The 16862-nt window shown below is 48.8% G+C and overlaps 1 protein-coding gene across 33 annotated transcripts in view; it reads left to right on the forward strand.

The window, feature by feature from the left end:
- ODF2 (outer dense fiber of sperm tails 2) overlaps positions 1 to 16862 on the forward strand; it is a 48212-nt gene that overhangs the window by 9510 nt on the left and 21840 nt on the right. For all 33 annotated transcript variants that reach the window (XM_017848206.1, XM_017848223.1, XM_017848202.1 and 30 more), the window contains 4 exons: positions 4350 to 4520; positions 6539 to 6699; positions 8477 to 8606; positions 9174 to 9305. In XM_017848206.1, the coding sequence (XP_017703695.1) occupies positions 4350 to 4520; positions 6539 to 6699; positions 8477 to 8606; positions 9174 to 9305 (594 nt within the window). The remainder of the gene's footprint in view (positions 1 to 4349; positions 4521 to 6538; positions 6700 to 8476; positions 8607 to 9173; positions 9306 to 16862) is intronic.

The raw sequence follows: 16862 nt of genomic DNA on the forward strand, positions 1-16862 counted from the left end.
CCTTTTTTTTTTTTTTTTGAGACGGAGCCCTGCTCTGTCTTCCAGTCTGGTATGCAGTGGCACGAACTCGGCTCACTGCAACCTCTACTTCCCAGGTTCAAGCGATTCTTCTGCCTCAGCCTCCTGAGTAACTGGGACTACAGGTGTGCGCCACCACACCCGGCTAATTTTTCTTTTCTTTTTTTTTTTTCTGAGACAGAGTCTTGCTTTGTCGCCCAGGCTGGAGTGCAGTGGCGTGATCCCGGCTCACTACAAGCTCCACCTCCCAGGTTCACGCCATTCTCCTGCCTCAGCCTCCTGAGTAGCTGGGACTACAGGTGCCCGCCACCACACCTAGCTAATTTTTTGTATTTTTAATAGAGATGGGGTTTCACCATGTTAGCCAGGATGGTCTCAATCTCCTGACCCGGTGATATGCCTGCCTCGGCCTCCCAAAGTGCTGGGATTACAGGTGTGAGCCATTGCGCCTGGCCCAAAAATGCCTTTTAAAAAAGTAAAAGCCTTGGTAGTTTTGTTTTCTGTTTTGTTTTTTTGAGAGAGTCTTGTTCTGTTGCCCAGGCTAAAGTGCAGTGGCCTGATCTTAGCTCACTGCAACCTCCATCTCCCGGGTTCAAGTGATTCTCGTGCCTCAGCCTCCTGAGTTAGCTGGGACTCAGGCATGCACTACCACACCCAGCTAGTTTTTGTATTTTTCGTAGAGATGGGGTTTCACCATGTTTGCCAGGCTGGTCTTGAACTGATGTCAAGTGATCTGCTCCGAAAGTGCTGGGATTACAGGCGTGAGCCACTGTGCCTGGCCTCCTTGGTAGTTTTCAAAGTACGCATCATAGAGATGCTGCTATGAAAAACTTTCCTGTTGATGTGGGTTGCTAGGGGTAATAATCCCCTCTGGAAAGCATAATGCCACTTCCAGCCCCACAGCCAAATCCTAGAGATGGAAGGTCCCAGAGAGGTGGCCTGCCCAGGTTCTCTCGGCAGCTGAAACAGTAGCTGTCTTTTCTGCTTTCATTCTTGGGTCTGTCTGCCCCTTTCCACTTTTAAGTGGCTTCCTGTGACCCTGAGAGGCCCTAACTCAACCCTGTCCATCATGGACAGAAGGTGAACAGCCCCTGGAGGTGGAAGTTTGGGGAAGATATGGAAATGAAGACCAAAAGCTGCTGTATGCATGTGGGGTTCTTGTTTGATATCTTACAACTCCTGGAATATAAGATCATCTTTGGAAGAAAGAAGGTCTAGGTTTTTTTCTTGCCTCTGTTACTAAAAGTGATCAGCCGGGCGCGGTGGCTCATGTTTGTAATCCCAGCACTTTGGGAGGCCAAGGCAGGCAAATCATGAGGTCAAGAGACTGAGACCATCCTGGCCAACATGGTGAAACCCCATCTCAACTAAAAATACAAAAATTAGCTGGGCATGGTGGCATGTGCCTGTAGTCCCAGCCACTTGGGAGGCTGAGGCAGGAGAACTGCTTGAACCCTTTAGGCGGAGGTTGCAGTGAGCTGAGATTGTGCCACTGCACTCCAGCCTGGCAACAGAGCGAGACTCCGTCTCAAAAAAAAAAAAAAAAAAAAAAATCTACTCAAATCTGGCTGCTGTTAAGTTTCAAAAACTTCTTGTTGAAAAGTACAGGCCCGGGAGCAATGGCTCACTCCTGTAATCCCAGCACTTTGGGAGGCCGAGGCAGGCAGATCACCTGAGGTCAGGAGTTCGAGACCAGCCTAGCCAACATGGCGAGACCCCGTCTCTACTAAAAATACAAAAATTACCCTGGCGTGGTGGTCGGTGCCACTAATCCCAGCTGCACAGAAGGCTGAGGCAGGAGAATTGCTTGAGCCCATGAGGCGGAGGTTGCAGGGAGCCAGGATCATGCGCCTGCACTATAGCCTGGGGAACAAAGCGAGTCTCTATCTCAAAAAAAAAAAGGAAAAATGAAAAGAGGATGGGCCGGGCCTGGTGTCTCACGCCTATAATCCCAGCACTTTGGGAGGCTGAGGCAGGCGGTTCACCTGAGCTCAGGAGTTGGAGACCAGCTTGGACAATGTGATGAACCATACCTCTACCAAAAATACAAAAAATGAGTCAGGTGTGGTGGTGTGCGCCTGTGTTCCCAGCTACTTGGGAGGCTGAGGTGTAAGGATCGCTTGATCCTGGGAGGCGGAGGTTGCAGTGAACCACAATTGTGCTACTGCACTCCAGGCTGGTTGACATAGTGAGATCCCATCTCAAAAAAAAAAAAAAAAGGAAAAGTGCAGGGATGTACACCCATCAGGAGTGTATTGCTCCATGAATTTTCACAAACTGAAGTTACCTGTGTAACGATCACCCAGCATCCTAGAAGCTGCCCCTGACTTTTATCTATGTCACTGCCTCCCAATCACAAGGAGTAACTAGTCACACTTTCTCCTATATATATATTTTTTGTCATTTTAAAAAATAGTCACGTATCAGTTAACAATGCGGATATATTCTGAGAAACGTGTTGTTAGGCACTTTCATCATTGTGCAAACATCATAGAGTGTACTTACACAAACTGAGATTGGTAGAGCCTGCTCCACACCTGGGCTGTATGGTGTAGCCTATTGCTCCTAGGCTGCAGACCTCTGCAGCATGATGCCATACAGAATACTGTAGGCAACTGTAACACAATGGTAAGTACTTGCATATTGAAACAGTAAATATGGAAAAGGTACGGTAAAAATACGGTGTTTTGGGACCACTGTCATATACGGTAAAAATATGGTGTTCTGGGATCACTGTCATATATGCAGTCCATTGCTGCATTGCTGAAATGTTACGTGGCACATGACTTTATACATTTTCCTATTTTTGTCCTTTTAAGTATTAAAAGTAACTTTTTTTCTTTTCTTTTATTTTTTTTTTTATTTTTTATTTTTGAGACGGAGTCTCGCTCTGTCGCCCAGGCTGGAGTGCAGTGGCCGGATCTTGGCTCACTGCAAGCTCCGCCTCCTGGGTTAACGCCATTCTCCTGCCTCAGCCTCCGCAGTAGCTGGGACTACAGGCGCCCGCCACCTCGCCCGGCTAGATTTTGTATTTTTTTTAGTAGAGATGGGGTTTCACCGTGTTAGCCAGGATGGTCTCGATCTCCTGACCTCGTGATCCGCCCCTCTCGGCCTCCCAAAGTGCTGGGATTACAGGCTTGAGCCACCACGCCCGGCCGCTAAAATATTTTTTTATACTGATGTATTTAAAAAAGTATTTTCCAGGTATTGTACCATGTGCATTTATAATATTTTTCTATATCATCAAAATAACAATGATTACTCCTAAGAACATTTCTTGATATCATACAATATCTGGTCCTTTTTCAAATTTACCCACTTGTTTCTAAAATACATTTTCAGCACATTAATGTACCTTTGTAACTAATCCACTATCAGGTATTCATATTCATTTAAAAGACTTTTGACATATTTCATTTCTACCCTAGGTATAAAAAGAAAGTATTGCCCTAAACTTTTGCCAACTTTGGGTATTAATATTTTTGCTGATTTGTTATATTATTTCTTTATTAGTCTTGTCATTGTTAGAGACAGGGTTTCTCTCTGTCACCCAGGTTGGCATGCAGTGGTGCTATCATAGCTCACTGCAGTCTTGAACTCCTGGACTAGAGGAATCCCCTGCCTCAGCCTCCTGAGTAGTTGGGACCACAGGCATGCACCACTACACCCACCTGATTTTTTTTTTTTGAGACGGAGTTTCGTTCTTGTTGCCCAGGTTGGAGTGCAATGGCGCGATCTCAGCTCACTGCAACCTCCACCTCCCGGGTTCAAGCGATTCTCCAGCCTCAGCCTCCTGAGTAGCTAAGATTATAGGCATGCACCACCATGTCCGGCTAATTTTGTATTTTAGTAGAGACGGGGTTTCACCATGTTGGTCAGGCTGGTCTCGAACTCCTAACCTCTGGTCATCCACCTGCCTCGGCCTCCCAAAGCACTGGGATTGCAGGTGTGAGCCACTGTGCCCAGCACCAGCTAATGTTTTTTACTTTTGTAGAGACAAGTTCTCGCTATGTTGCTGAGGCTGGTTTTGGCTTCCCGCCTTGGCCTCCCAAAATACTGACTTTACGGGATATCCAGCCTATGTTCTTTATTTTAAACATAACATTGTAACCCAAGCTTTTAATTTTGATGTTGGGAATTCTCCAGCACCATCATTTGAACATGGATAGGTAATGGTCCATCACAACGGTTCAGAGTATGGTTCTTCCTGGGGCCCCCAAGTTAGCTGTTACAGCTTTTCCCGTCTAATCAGTAAATAAGCCTCCAGTGGTGGAACTCATGGTCAAGGTTCTGCCTTCTGAGTTCATGTGTTTCTCCCTTCTCTACATCAGAATCCACCTCATTGCCTGGAGATCACGCCACCATCTTCAGAAAAGCTGGTCTCAGTGATGCGGTTAAGTGACCTCTCTACAGAAGATGATGACTCAGGTCACTGTAAAATGAACCGTTATGATAAGAAGATTGATAGTCTAATGAATGCGGTTGGTTGTCTGAAGTCTGAGGTGAGGGAGGTAGGGGGCTGGGACAGCTGGTACCCTGAGGATGTGCAGGAGCACCCAGGTGGATTTCCTGCCTGGTCCCTCAGCCTGCCTCTGCAGGCCTTCTGACCTCTGCAGGGTTGTCCTGGGCTTCAGGTGCCTACCCGGGGAGGTAGCTGGGGCAGCATGGGATCCCATCCCACCAACAAGGGCCCTCTCTATTGAGCACGTAGCTATCCTGGTGCTCTACATGGGTGGTCTGATTTGACTTTTTAAAACAGCATGTGAAGCCAGTGGTGGTATTGTCCTCATTACAGAGATGGGAAACTAGGGCCTATGCCTTCCACTTTATATAAAGTTTAACAAAAACAGGCTTGGCGTGGTGGCTCACGCCTGTAATCCCAGCACTTTGGGAGGCTGAGGCAGGTGGATCACCTGAGGTCAGGAATTCAAGACCAGCCTGACCAACATGGTGAAACCCCATCTCTACTAAAAATACAAACAAAACTTAGCGGGCGTGGTGGCGTGCGCCTGTAATCTCAGCTACTCAGGAGGCTGAGGTGGTAGAATCGCTTGAACCCAGAAGCCAGAGTTGCAGTGAGCCAAGACGCGCGATTGCACTCAGCCTGGGCAACAGAGAGAGACTCTGTCTCAAAAAAAAAAAAAAATTAACAAAAACAAAGCCCCAAAGAGGCCAAGGAAGTGTGTCCTCAGTTGCTGTGCTGTCTCTTGGGGTGGGATGTGGCAATGAAATTGGAAATAGAACCTGGAAGTCCAAGGTCCCCAGCTAGGAAGTTGGCAGAGTTGTCATTAAAATCCAGGCCTTGAGCTTGGATTGCTATCTCAACATATGTCTTCACTGCTAACACGACCTGTGTCTTTAATCCTCCACCCTGTACTTGAGGTCCAGAAAACCTCCTGGAGAACCTAGGGCTAGCTGCCTGGCAATAGGCCCTCTTGGCTGGGTGCAGTGGCTCACGCCTATAATCCCAGCACTTTGGAAGACTGAGGAGGGCAGATCACTTGAGGTTAGGAGTTCAAGACCAGCCTGGCCAACATGGTGAAACCCGTCTCTACTAAAAATACAGAAATTTGCCGGGCATGTTGGCACACGCCGGTAATCCCAGCTACTTGGGAGGCTGAGGCACGAGAATCTGTTGAACCTGGGAGGCGGAGGTTACAGTGAGCTGAGATCGTGCCACTGCACTCCAGCCTGGATGACAGAGTGAGACCCCATCTCAAAAGAAAAAACAATAAAAGCCCTCTTCCCCTATAACTTAAAGTGCAGGAGCCTTCTTGTGACGTCTTTCCTCCTTTGGTGTGCCAGCCAAACCACAGTTTGCAACCTGGCTTCGTTCCCAACCCACAAGTCACTGGGGCTCTCTCTACTGAGCTTCCTCATCTACAAAAAGAGAATCAGCATTGCAGCCACTTTGAGGCATTTCCATTGAGGGCATTTGGAAGCCATGGAAAGGATTTATTTTAGTTAATTTATTTAGCCAGGAGCGGTGGCTCACGCCTGTAATCCCAGCCCTTTGGGAGGCCAAGGCACATGAATCCCAGGAGAGTCAGTCTTCATGTCAGTTAATTGAGATTGCCCCCATAAGGCCCTGGCACACAGCCTGTGTAGTTCTCAATTGGAGGGCCCCTTATTTTATTTATTTATTTTTGAGATGGAGTCTCGCTCTTGTCGCCCAGGCTGGAGTGCAGTGGGCATGATCTCGGCTCACTGCAACCTCTGGCTCCCAGGTTCAGGTGATTCCATCCTGCCTCAGCTTCCAGAGTAGCTGGGATCATAGGCACGCGCCACCACATCTGGCTAATTTTTACTAGAGACAGGGTTTCACCATGTTTGTCAGGCTGGTCTTGAACTCTTGACCTCAAATGATCCACCCACCTTGGCCTCCCAAAGTGGTGGGATTACAGGCGTGAGCTACCATGCCCGGCCGGGACCTTATTTTCGTCCAAAGCATTGAGCTTAGCAATGTGGCATAGAAGAAGGACCTCCCCTCAGTGGCTCCTGCCTGGGTCCCCCTGCGCAGGTCAAAATGCAGAAGGGTGAGCGCCAGATGGCCAAAAGGTTCCTGGAGGAGCGGAAGGAAGAGCTGGAGGAGGTGGCCAATGAACTGGCCGAGACTGAACATGAGAACACGGTGCTGAGGCACAACATCGAGCGCATGAAGGAGGAGAAGGACTACACCATGTAAGGCGGTGCCTGCCCTGCCCCCGCTGATCTATTCCTCCCTGCTAGGCTGCCCTGAGTGCTGGGCAATAATGGAAAGCGGGGCCGGGCGCGGTGGCTCAAGCCTGTAATCCCAGCACTTTGGGAGGCCGAGACGGGCGGATCACGAGGTCAGGAGATCGAGACCGATCCTGGCTAACACGGTGAAACCCCGTCTCTAGCTAAAATAAAAAAACTATGCCGGGCATGTGGCGGGGCGGCCTGTAGTCCCAGCTACGTGGGAGGCTGAGGCAGGAGAATGGCGTGAACCAGGAAGGCCGGAGCTTGCATTGAGGCTGAGATCCGGCCAGCTGGCACTCAAGCAGCCTGGGCGCCCCAGAGCGAGACTACCGTCTCAAAAAAAAAAAAAAAAAAAAAAAAAAAATAATGGAAAGCAACCCAGGGGGCGGGCAGAGGCACTGTGCCTGTGCCCTGGAGCTTATTCAACAGTCACACAGTTAATTACAGTTAATTACCTGATTGTGCTTATGATTCGTACTATGAGGGAAAGGGAGGACCCTGTGGATTGCGGTGTGGGGCTGAGTAGCAGGGAACTCTTTCTGGAACAAGTGATATTTAAGGGGTGTCCTGCAGGATGGTTAAGTGTTCGGCAGGTGGGTGCTGGGGAAGAAAGCACGCTACTCAGTGGGAACTTCTTAGGCGAAGGCCCGAAGGTGGGAAGGTATTTGTAGCTGAGAAATGGAAAGCAGGCCAGAGTGGGTGGACAGAGGATAAGGGGGCCACACAGGTTGGCAGGGGGTCAGCTCTCAGCAGCCACTTTGAGGCATTTCCATTGAGGGCATTTGGAAGCCATGGAAAGGATTTATTTTAGTTAATTAATTTAGCCAGGCGCAGTGGCTCACGCCTGTAATCCCAGCCCTTTGGGAGGCCAAGGCAGGTGAATCACAAGGTCAGGAGTTCAAGACCAGCCTGGCCAACATGGCGAAACCCCGTCTCTACTAAAATTACAAAAAATTAGCTGGGCTTGGTGGCGGGTGCCTATAATCCTAGCTACTCGGGAGGCTGAGGCAGGAGAATTGCTTGATCCTGGGAGGTGTGTCAAAATTTTTGAGATGGAGTCTCGCTCTGTCATCCAGGCTGGAGTACAGTGGCGTAATCTTGGCTCACTGCAGTCTCCACCTCCTTGACTAAAGCAATCCTCCTGCCTCAGCCTCCCAAGTAGCTGGAATTACAGGTGCCCGCTACCATGCCTGGCTAACTTTTGTATTTTTAGTAGAGATGGGGTTTCACCTGTTGGCCAGGTGGCTCTCTGTAACACCTGATCTCAAGTGATCTGCCCGCCTCGGCTTCCCAAAGTGCTGGGATTACAGGCGTTAGCCACTGTACCCAGCCTACAGCCACGGAAAGGTTTTAAAAGCAGGGAGGTGGCCTGACTAGCTTTGGCTTCAGTGTAGAGAAGAGGTAGAAGGGCTCAAAAGCATATCTGAAGATGGTGGGTAGGAGGGCGTGACAGTAGGGGGGCAGCGAAGAGATGACAGTGGTGGCTGTTTGAGAGAAAGAGGGCCACAGGTAGTTAATGTCTCCTGGTGTGGAGGCCCTGGTCTGGTGCCTAGGCAGATGTAACTTCTGGCTCTGGTCCTTTCTGAAGGCCACCCAGGCCAGAAGGGCTGTCCCTGCCCCCTCCCCCACTTTTCCCTGACCAGAGGTGAGCCCCCTAGGGCATTGTGAGGCAAGCCTTGGAGCTCTGGGCATGCGGGGGCCTGGGAGGGCTCACAGAGCCCTGTCTTTCTGGCCCCAGACTTCAGAAGAAACACCTACAGCAGGAGAAGGAGTGCCTCATGTCCAAGCTGGTGGAGGCTGAAATGGACGGGGCTGCGGCTGCCAAGCAGGTCATGGCCTTGAAGGATACCATCGGGAAGCTGAAAACGGTAGGTGGCAGGTGGGAGGACCCCAGCCATGGAACTGACCCAGGGAAGGGGCAGCTGCAGGCTGGGCAGGGTCTTTACGCGTCATCAGGCAGACTTTATGACATCTTCAGGCTGGGGGAGGGCATGCTTAACTAGGCCCCCAACCACCACTCTCACTTCCCAGTCCTTGACCCTTGAAGATGACCTCTGGTCACCAGGGCCTCTAAGGAGACCTCATCATGGGTCACCTGGGATCACAGTGAGTCAAGGCATGTGGTTGATTCCTGCAAGTATCAGCCACCAGGTCTTGTCATCCTGCTTTGCTTCCTCCAGGAAGTCTGCCCTGACTGTGCTCACCTGCACTGAGCCCTCCCACCCCTTTCTCCACCTTTGCTCAGAGCAGGCTTAGCTCTTGCTTGTCTCTTTAGGTCCACCGCCTCCAGGAAGCCTGCCCTTGATCACCTTGGCACTGTACACAGCCTGTTTCTCCTTGTCTGGGCTTTCTGGCACCAGCCCTCTTGAGTGCCCATGGGACCTGCTTCTTCCCTTTTTCCCCTACATCTATAAGACTGCCTGCTTGTCTTCCAGGAGAAACAAATGACCTGCACGGACATCAACACCCTGACGAGGCAGAAGGAACTTCTCCTGCAGAAGCTGAGCACATTTGAGGAGACCAACCGCACCCTCCGAGACCTCCTGAGGGAACAGCACTGCAAAGAGGTGAGCTCGGGGTCCGGCTCTATCCCTCCAGCCCTGCATGCCCGTCCTCGGAGCCTTTCTCTTTGTCTGTAAAAAGAAAGTAAGATTGGTGCCCCACCTGAGAGGGCCTTAGAGAGATGTAATGAAATCATTCACATGAAGTGCTCAGCCCCCAGTAGACAAGTACCATCTTAGATGGTGTTGAATCCGAGCCAGGAAGCACCGGAATGACCTTGAAAGTCAGGAGAGGGGCAGTGGGGAGTCAGGGAGGGGTTTAGCCCAGGGCAAAGGAAAGAGAGTTAACAGACTTGAGCTTTTTATTCGGTAGGAGAATGATTAATGGCTGGCAGACACACATCGTGTGGTCTCATTTTGTTTTCTTAAAATATGTTCTCTGAGGCTGGGCATGGTGGATTACTTGAGGTCAGGAGTTTGAGAACAGCCTGCCCAACATGGTGAAACTGCGTCTCTACTAAAAATACAAAAATTAGGCTGGGCACAGTGGCTCATGTCTGTAATCCCAGCACTTTGGGAGGCCAAGGTGGGTGGATCACAAGGTCAGGAGTTCAAGACCAGCCTGGCCAGTAAGTTGAAACTCCGTCTCTACTAAAAAAATACAAAAATTAGCCAGGTATGGTGGCATGTGCCTGTAATCCCAGCTACTTCGTAGGTTGAGGCAGGAGAATTGCTTGAACCCGGGAGGCGGAGGTTGCAGTGAGCTGAGATGGCGCCACTGCACTCCAGCCTGGGTGACAGAACGAGATTCCATCACGGAAAAAAAAAAATTAGCCAGCCAGGTGTGGTGGTGGGCGCCAGTAATCTCAGCTACTCGGGAGGCTGAAGCAGGAGAATTGCTTGAACCCAGGAGGCGGAGTTTGCAGTGAGCTGAGATTGAGCCACTCCACTTCAGCCTGGGTGACAGAGCGAGACTCCATCTCAAAAAAAAAACATTGTCTGGGCTGGGTGCAGTGGCTCATGCCTGTAATCCCAGCACTTTGGGAGACCAAGGCGGGTGGATCACCTGAGGTCAGGAGTTCGAGACCTGCCTGACCAACATGGTGAAACCCCATCTCTACTTGCAAAATACAAAAATGAGCCTGGCATGGTGGCAGACGCCTGTAATCCCAGTTACTCAGGAGGCTTAGGCCGGAGAATTACTTGAACCCACGAGGTGGAGGTCGCATTGAGCCAAGATTGTACCATTGTACTCCAGTCTACAGGACAAGAGTGAGACTTTTCTTTAAAAAAAAAAAGTTTCGGGCCGGGCGCGGTGGCTCAAGCCTGTAATCCCAGCACTTTGGGAGGCCGAGGCGGGCGGATCACGAGGTCAGGAGATCGAGACCATCCTGGCTAACACGGTGAAACCCCGTCTCTACTAAAATACAAAAAACTAGCCGGGCGCGGTGGCGGGCGCCTGTAGTCCCAGCTACTCGGAGGCTGAGGCGGGAGAATGGCGGGAACCCGGGAGGCGGAGCTTGCAGTGAGCCGAGATTGCGCCACTGCACTCCAGCCTGGGCGACAGAGCGAGACTCCGTCTCAAAAAAAAAAAAAAAAAAAGTTTCGGAACATTATATGTTAGCAAATACAGTTGACCCTCTGTATCTGTGGGTTCCACATTTGTGGATTCAGCCAACTTTGGATTGAAGATATTTGAAAAAAATTACATATTTACTGAATACCTATAGACTGTTTTTCTTGATATTATTCCCTGAATCATATAACAACTATTTACATAGCGTTTACCTTGTATGAGGTATTATAAATAATCTAGAGATGATTTAAAGTGTATGGGAGGAGGTACATAGGTATCTACAAATACTGTGCCATTTTATATCAGGGATTAGAGCATCTTTGGATTTTGGTATCCACAGAATGTCCTAGAACCAGTCCTCCGTGAATACCAACGGATGACTGTATTTCTTTTCTTATTTTGATTGTCAAATAAAAATTAATGATGTACAACATGTTTTGACATGTATACAATGTAGAATGGCTAAATCAAGGTAATCAACATATGCATTGCCTCACATACTAAGATATTTGTGGTGAAAACACTTAAAATGTTCTCTTAGCAATTTTCAAGTATATGGATCAGTAACTATAGTCACCATGTTGAACAATTTCTCCTTGTCTAACTGAAATCTTATATCCTTTGACCAATATTTCCCCAGTGCCCCCCAATTCCATCTCTGGCAACCAGCATTTTCTGCTTCTGTGAGTTCGACTTCTTTTTTTTTTCTTTTTTGAGATGCAGTCTTGCTCTGTCACCCAGGCTGGAGTGCAGTGGCGCGATCTTGGTTCACTGCAACCTCCACCTCCTGGGTTCAAGTGATTCTCCTGCTTTGGCCTCCCAAGTAGCTGGGACTACAGGCGTACACCACCATGCCTGGCTAATTTTTGTATTTTTAGTAGAGACGGGGTTTCGCCATGTTGGCCAGGCTGGTCTCGATCTCTTGACCTTGTCATTCGCCCGCCTCAGCCTCCCAAAGTGCTAGGATTACAGGTGTGAGCCACCGCGCCCGGCCGAGTTCGACTTCTTTAAGTTCCACATATAAATGAAATCATGTGGTCTTTCTGTGCCTGGTTTATTTCACTGAGTGTAATGTCCTCTAGTTTTTTGCATGTTGTGAAAGGATTTCCTATTTGAAGACTCAGTAGTATTCCATTGTGTATCTCTACTGTGTTTTCTTCATTCATCTGTTTTTGGACACTTAGGTTGATTCCGTATCTTGGTGAATAATGATATATTAGCAAATATTTCAGAAAAGACTGACAGTATAAATGGTTGTCTTCCTGTTTGGTTCAAAGCAAAAGATGACAATAGTCTCAAAATGCCAGTGCTAATGAAATGGTGACATTTTTCTTATTTTTGCCTTTTTTTTGAGAACGAATTTTGCTCTTGTTGCCCAGGCTGGAGTGCAGTGGTGCAATCGTGGCTCACTGCAACCTCCACTAACTGGGTTCAAGTGATTTTCCTGTCTTAACCTCCCTAGTAGCTGGGATTACAGGTGCATGCCACCACACCCAGCTACTTTTTGTAGTTTTAGTAGAGATGGCGTTTCATCATATTGGTCAGGCTGGTCTTGAACTCATGACCTCAGGTGATCCACCTGCCTCAGCCTCCCAGAGTGCTATAATTACAGGCATAGGCCACTGCGCCAAGCCCTGTTTTTGTTTTGTTTTGTTTTCAACATTGTCAACCTTATTTTTATCTTTATTTATTTATTTTTTTTCTTGAGACAGAGTCTTGCTCTGTCGCCTGGGCTGGAGTTCAGTGACACGATCTCGGCTCACTGCAACTTCCACCTCCTGGGTTCAAGCAATCCTCCTGCCTCAGCCTCCTGAGTAGCTGGGATTACAGATGCATGCCACCATGCCCAGATAATTTTTGTATTTTTAGTAGAGACGACGTTTCACCATGTTGCCCAGGCTGGTCTTGAACTCCTGAGCTCAGGCAATCTGCCTGCCTCTGCCTCCCAAAGTGCTGGGATTACAGGCATGTGCCACCGCGCCCAGCCTTGTCTTTAAAAATTAATATGTTGGCTGGGTGTGGTGGCTCATGCCTGTAATCCCAGCACTTTGAGAGGCCAAGGCAGGTGGAACACTTGAGGTCAGGAGTTCAAGATCAGCCTGGCCAACGTGGTGAAACCCTGTCTCTACTAAAAATACAAAAATGTGGTGGGCACCGGTAATCCCAACTAATCAGGAGGCTGAGGCAGGAGAATTGCTTGAACCCAGGAGGGAGAAGTTGCAGTGAGCCTAGATCATACCACTATACCTCAGCCTGGGTGACAGAGTAAGACTCTGTCTCAGAAAAAAACCCATTAATATATAAAATAAGGCCGAGTGTGGTGGCTCACGTCTATAATCCCCATACTCTGGGAGGCCGAGATGGGAGAATTGCTTGAGGCCAGGAGTTTGAGACCAGCCTGGGCCACACAGTGAGACCTCATCTGTACAAAACATTTTAAATTTAGCCAGGTGTGGTGGCGCACACCTTTGGTCCTAGCTCTTCGGGAGGCTGAGGTGGGAGGATCACTTGAGCCCTGGAGGTCAAGGCTACAGTGAGCTGTGATTGTGTCACTCACTCAGGCTGAGTGACACAGTAAGAGTATCTGAAAAAAAAATTACATATGTATGTAAAACAAGTAATGTAAAGTGGTATACTCACTGCCCAGCTTTTTTTTTTTGAGATAGAGTCTCGCTCTGTCGCCCCAGCTGGAGTACAGTGGCGCAATCTCGGCTTTCTGCAACCTCCCCCTCACGGGTTCAAGAGATTCTCCCACCTCAGCCTCCTGAGCCGCTGGGATTACAGGTGTCAAACCCGGCTAATTTTTGTATTTTTAGTTGAGTTGGGTTTCATCATGTTGTCCAGCCTGGTCTCAAACTCCTGACTTCAGGTGATCCACCTGCCTCAGCCTCCCAAAGTGCTGGGATTACAGGCATGAGCCATTGCCCCCGGCCACTCACTACCAGCTTTTAAAATAAGTGTCTACATAGTTGAATCCCTTTTGTGTGTCATTTTGCAATAACCTTGTCTCCCTCTCCTCAGAGGGAAACTTTATTAAGTTTTTTGTTTGTTTTGATACAGAGTCTCGCTCTGTCACCCAGGCTAAAGTGGCATAGTCTCGGCTCACTGCAACCTCTACCTTCCGGGTTCAAGCAATTCTCCTGCCTCAACTTCCCGAGTAGCTGGGATTATAGGAGTGTATCACCACGTCTGGCTTATTTTTTGTACTTTTAGTAAAGATAGGGTTTTGCTATGTTGGCCAGGCTGGTCTTGAACTCCTGACCTCAAGGGATCTGTCTGCCTTGGTTTCTGAGAGGGTTGCACTCCAGCCTGGATGACAGAACCAGACACTATCTCAAAAAGGGAAAAATGCCGGGTGTGGTGGCTCACGCCTGTGATCCTAGCACTTTGGGAGGCTGAGGTGGGCAGATCACCTGAGCTCAGGAGTTTGAGACCAGTCTGGGCAACACAGTGAAACCCCATCTTTACTAAAATAGAAAAACTTCACTAGCATGGTGGTATGCTCCTGTAGTCCCAGCTACTTGGGAGGCTGAGGCAGGAGAATCGCTTGAGCCCGGGAGGCAGAGGTTGCAGTGAGCCAAGATCACACCACTGCTCTCCAGCCTGGGTGACAAGAGTGAGACTCCATCTCAAAAAGGGGGAGGAAAAAAAAAAGCCTCTTGCTCTAGCCAGTTTTCTCCTTTTTTGGTTTCATAGCTTCTATCATCCTGGAGTCCCATCTTCAATTGGAGATGAAGGGTCAGCTAATTTGAATTCCCACCCAAAAGTGGTGTTTCCTGCTTAGTCCAGGCTCAGCTCCTTGGCGCCTGCCTGTGCTTAGGGCTGCCTCACCATCTCGGTGTTTGCTGGGGAGTGCACAGTGTGGTGGGGAACTGCTCTGGCTCTGGAGTCTGAATCGGCTCAGGGCCCAGTGCTGCCCCTTCCAGCTGTGTGACCTCACTTGCCTTCACTTCTTCCAGACTCGGTCTCCTCCTCTGTGAGATGGGAGTGGTGATAGTGCATGGCTCTTAGAGTAGGGGGCTTTGGTGAGTTCATGCACATATGATGGCAGAAGAGTTGGGCAGTGGTTTCAGTGCCCCAGGGGAGGCCTGGAGGGCAGTGCGAACAGCCTCAGGTTCTGCATCCGTGGCCAAGCCTTTTGTCCCATGTTCTTTGCCTCTTGTTGCCAGAGAAACCATAATACTGTCTTTTATCAGTTGCTAGGTCCCCAGGAAACTTTGGGAACCAGAGAGCCCTTTTCTCTTGGCTTATGAAGGGGATGTGTGGGTCTGAGAGGGAAAGAGGGTGAACAAGATGTCCCTCCCTCAAGGGATACTTTGTTCAGGTGCCAAGAAAAAATAGGGACAGTCACAAAGACACAGCCCAGTGAGAAAATGGGCCAGGGTGGGAGCAGAAAGTTCAGGCAAGAGTAAACCCAAATGACTGATGTGAGAGGATGCTAATCCTCACTGGTAATTAGAAAAGTGCAAATGAAACCATTTCACAGGAGTGCTGTTAGCAGATACTGGCAACAGAGGCAGAGGTTGGCTGCTGCCTGGTGCTGGTGAGTGCAGGGAAGTGAGTCCTCCCATGTCCTGCTTGTAGCCCAGCGAATTGGTGCAGGCATTTTGCAAGGCATTTCAGCCACAGTTCTCAGACCTTCTGACCTGGCCATTCCTCTTCTTGGTATCATACCTAGAGAAGCACTTTGTATATGCCCAGCAACATCTATTGCTGCAGTGTTTGTAGTTGCAAAACATGGGAACAGCCTCATTGTCCAGAGGTTGTGGGGAGAGGTCAAAAATGGCAATGGCAGCCGGGCGCGGTGGCTCAGGCCTGTAATCCCAGCACTTTGGGAGGCTGAGGTGGGCGGATCACCAGGTCAGGAGTTTGAGACTAGCCTGGTCAACATGGTGAAACCCTGTCTCTACTGAAAATACAAAAATTAGCCTGGCGTGGTGGCGGGTACCTGTAATCCTAGCTACCCGGGAGGCTGAGGCAGGAGAATCGCTTGAACCCAGGAGGTGGAGGTTGCAGTGAGCAGAGATTGTGCCATAGCACTCCAGCCTGGGCAACGAGCGAAAACTCCGTCTCAAAAAAAAAAAAAAAAAAAAAAAAAAATGGCAGTGGCATATTAGAGACAGGGAGAGGTTCAACATGCCATGGCATATTAGAGACAGAAAGCAGATCAGTGGTTGCTAGGGGCAGGAGTGGGAGGGAATGGGAATGGCTGCTTAATGGTATAGGGTTTCTTTTTCGGATGATGAAAATGTTGTGGAGCTAGATAGTGGTGATGGTTGTAAGTATGATGAATGTACTAAATGCCACTGAATTTTACGCTTAAAAATGGTTAGCCAGGTGTGGTGGTGCACACCTGTGGTCCCAGCTACTGAGGAGGTTGAGGTGGGAGGATCATTTGAGTCCAGGATGTCAAGTTTGCAGTGAGCTATGATCCATGATCACAACATGTACTCCAGCTTGGGTGACAGAGCTAGACTGTGTCTCTAAAAGAAATAAGAAGGTTAAAATGACAAGTTTAATGTTACATATATTTTACCACAATTTTAAAAAATGAATAATGGAATATACCAAAGTCATTTAATTGTACCCTTTATTTTTCTTCTAGCTTTATTGAGGTATATTTGACAAACAGAAGTCATATATATTTTAAGATGTTCATCGTGATGATTTGATGCCGATATACATTGTAAAGTGACAACCTCAATCAAACTAATTCACACATCCATCATGTCACATGGTTACCTTTTTTGTGTGTGTGATGAGAACACTTAAGATCTCCTAGCAGACTTCAAGTATATAATACATCATTAATTATAGTCACCATGCTGTACACTTTAAATGGTGTTCATCCTGGCTAACACGGTGAAACCCCATCTCTACTAAAAAAATACAAAAAAATAGCTGGGCGAGGTGGCGGGTGCCTGTAGTCCCAGCTACTCGGGAGGCTAAGGCAGGAGAATGGCGTAAACCCGGGAGGCAGAGCTTGCAGTGAGCTGAGATCCGGCCACTGCACTCCAGCCTGGGCAACAGAGTGAGACTCCGTCTCA

Source organism: Rhinopithecus bieti, unplaced genomic scaffold (genome assembly GCF_001698545.2).
Source record: "Rhinopithecus bieti isolate Rb0 unplaced genomic scaffold, ASM169854v2 scaffold_29388, whole genome shotgun sequence".
NCBI lineage: Eukaryota > Metazoa > Chordata > Mammalia > Primates > Cercopithecidae > Rhinopithecus > Rhinopithecus bieti.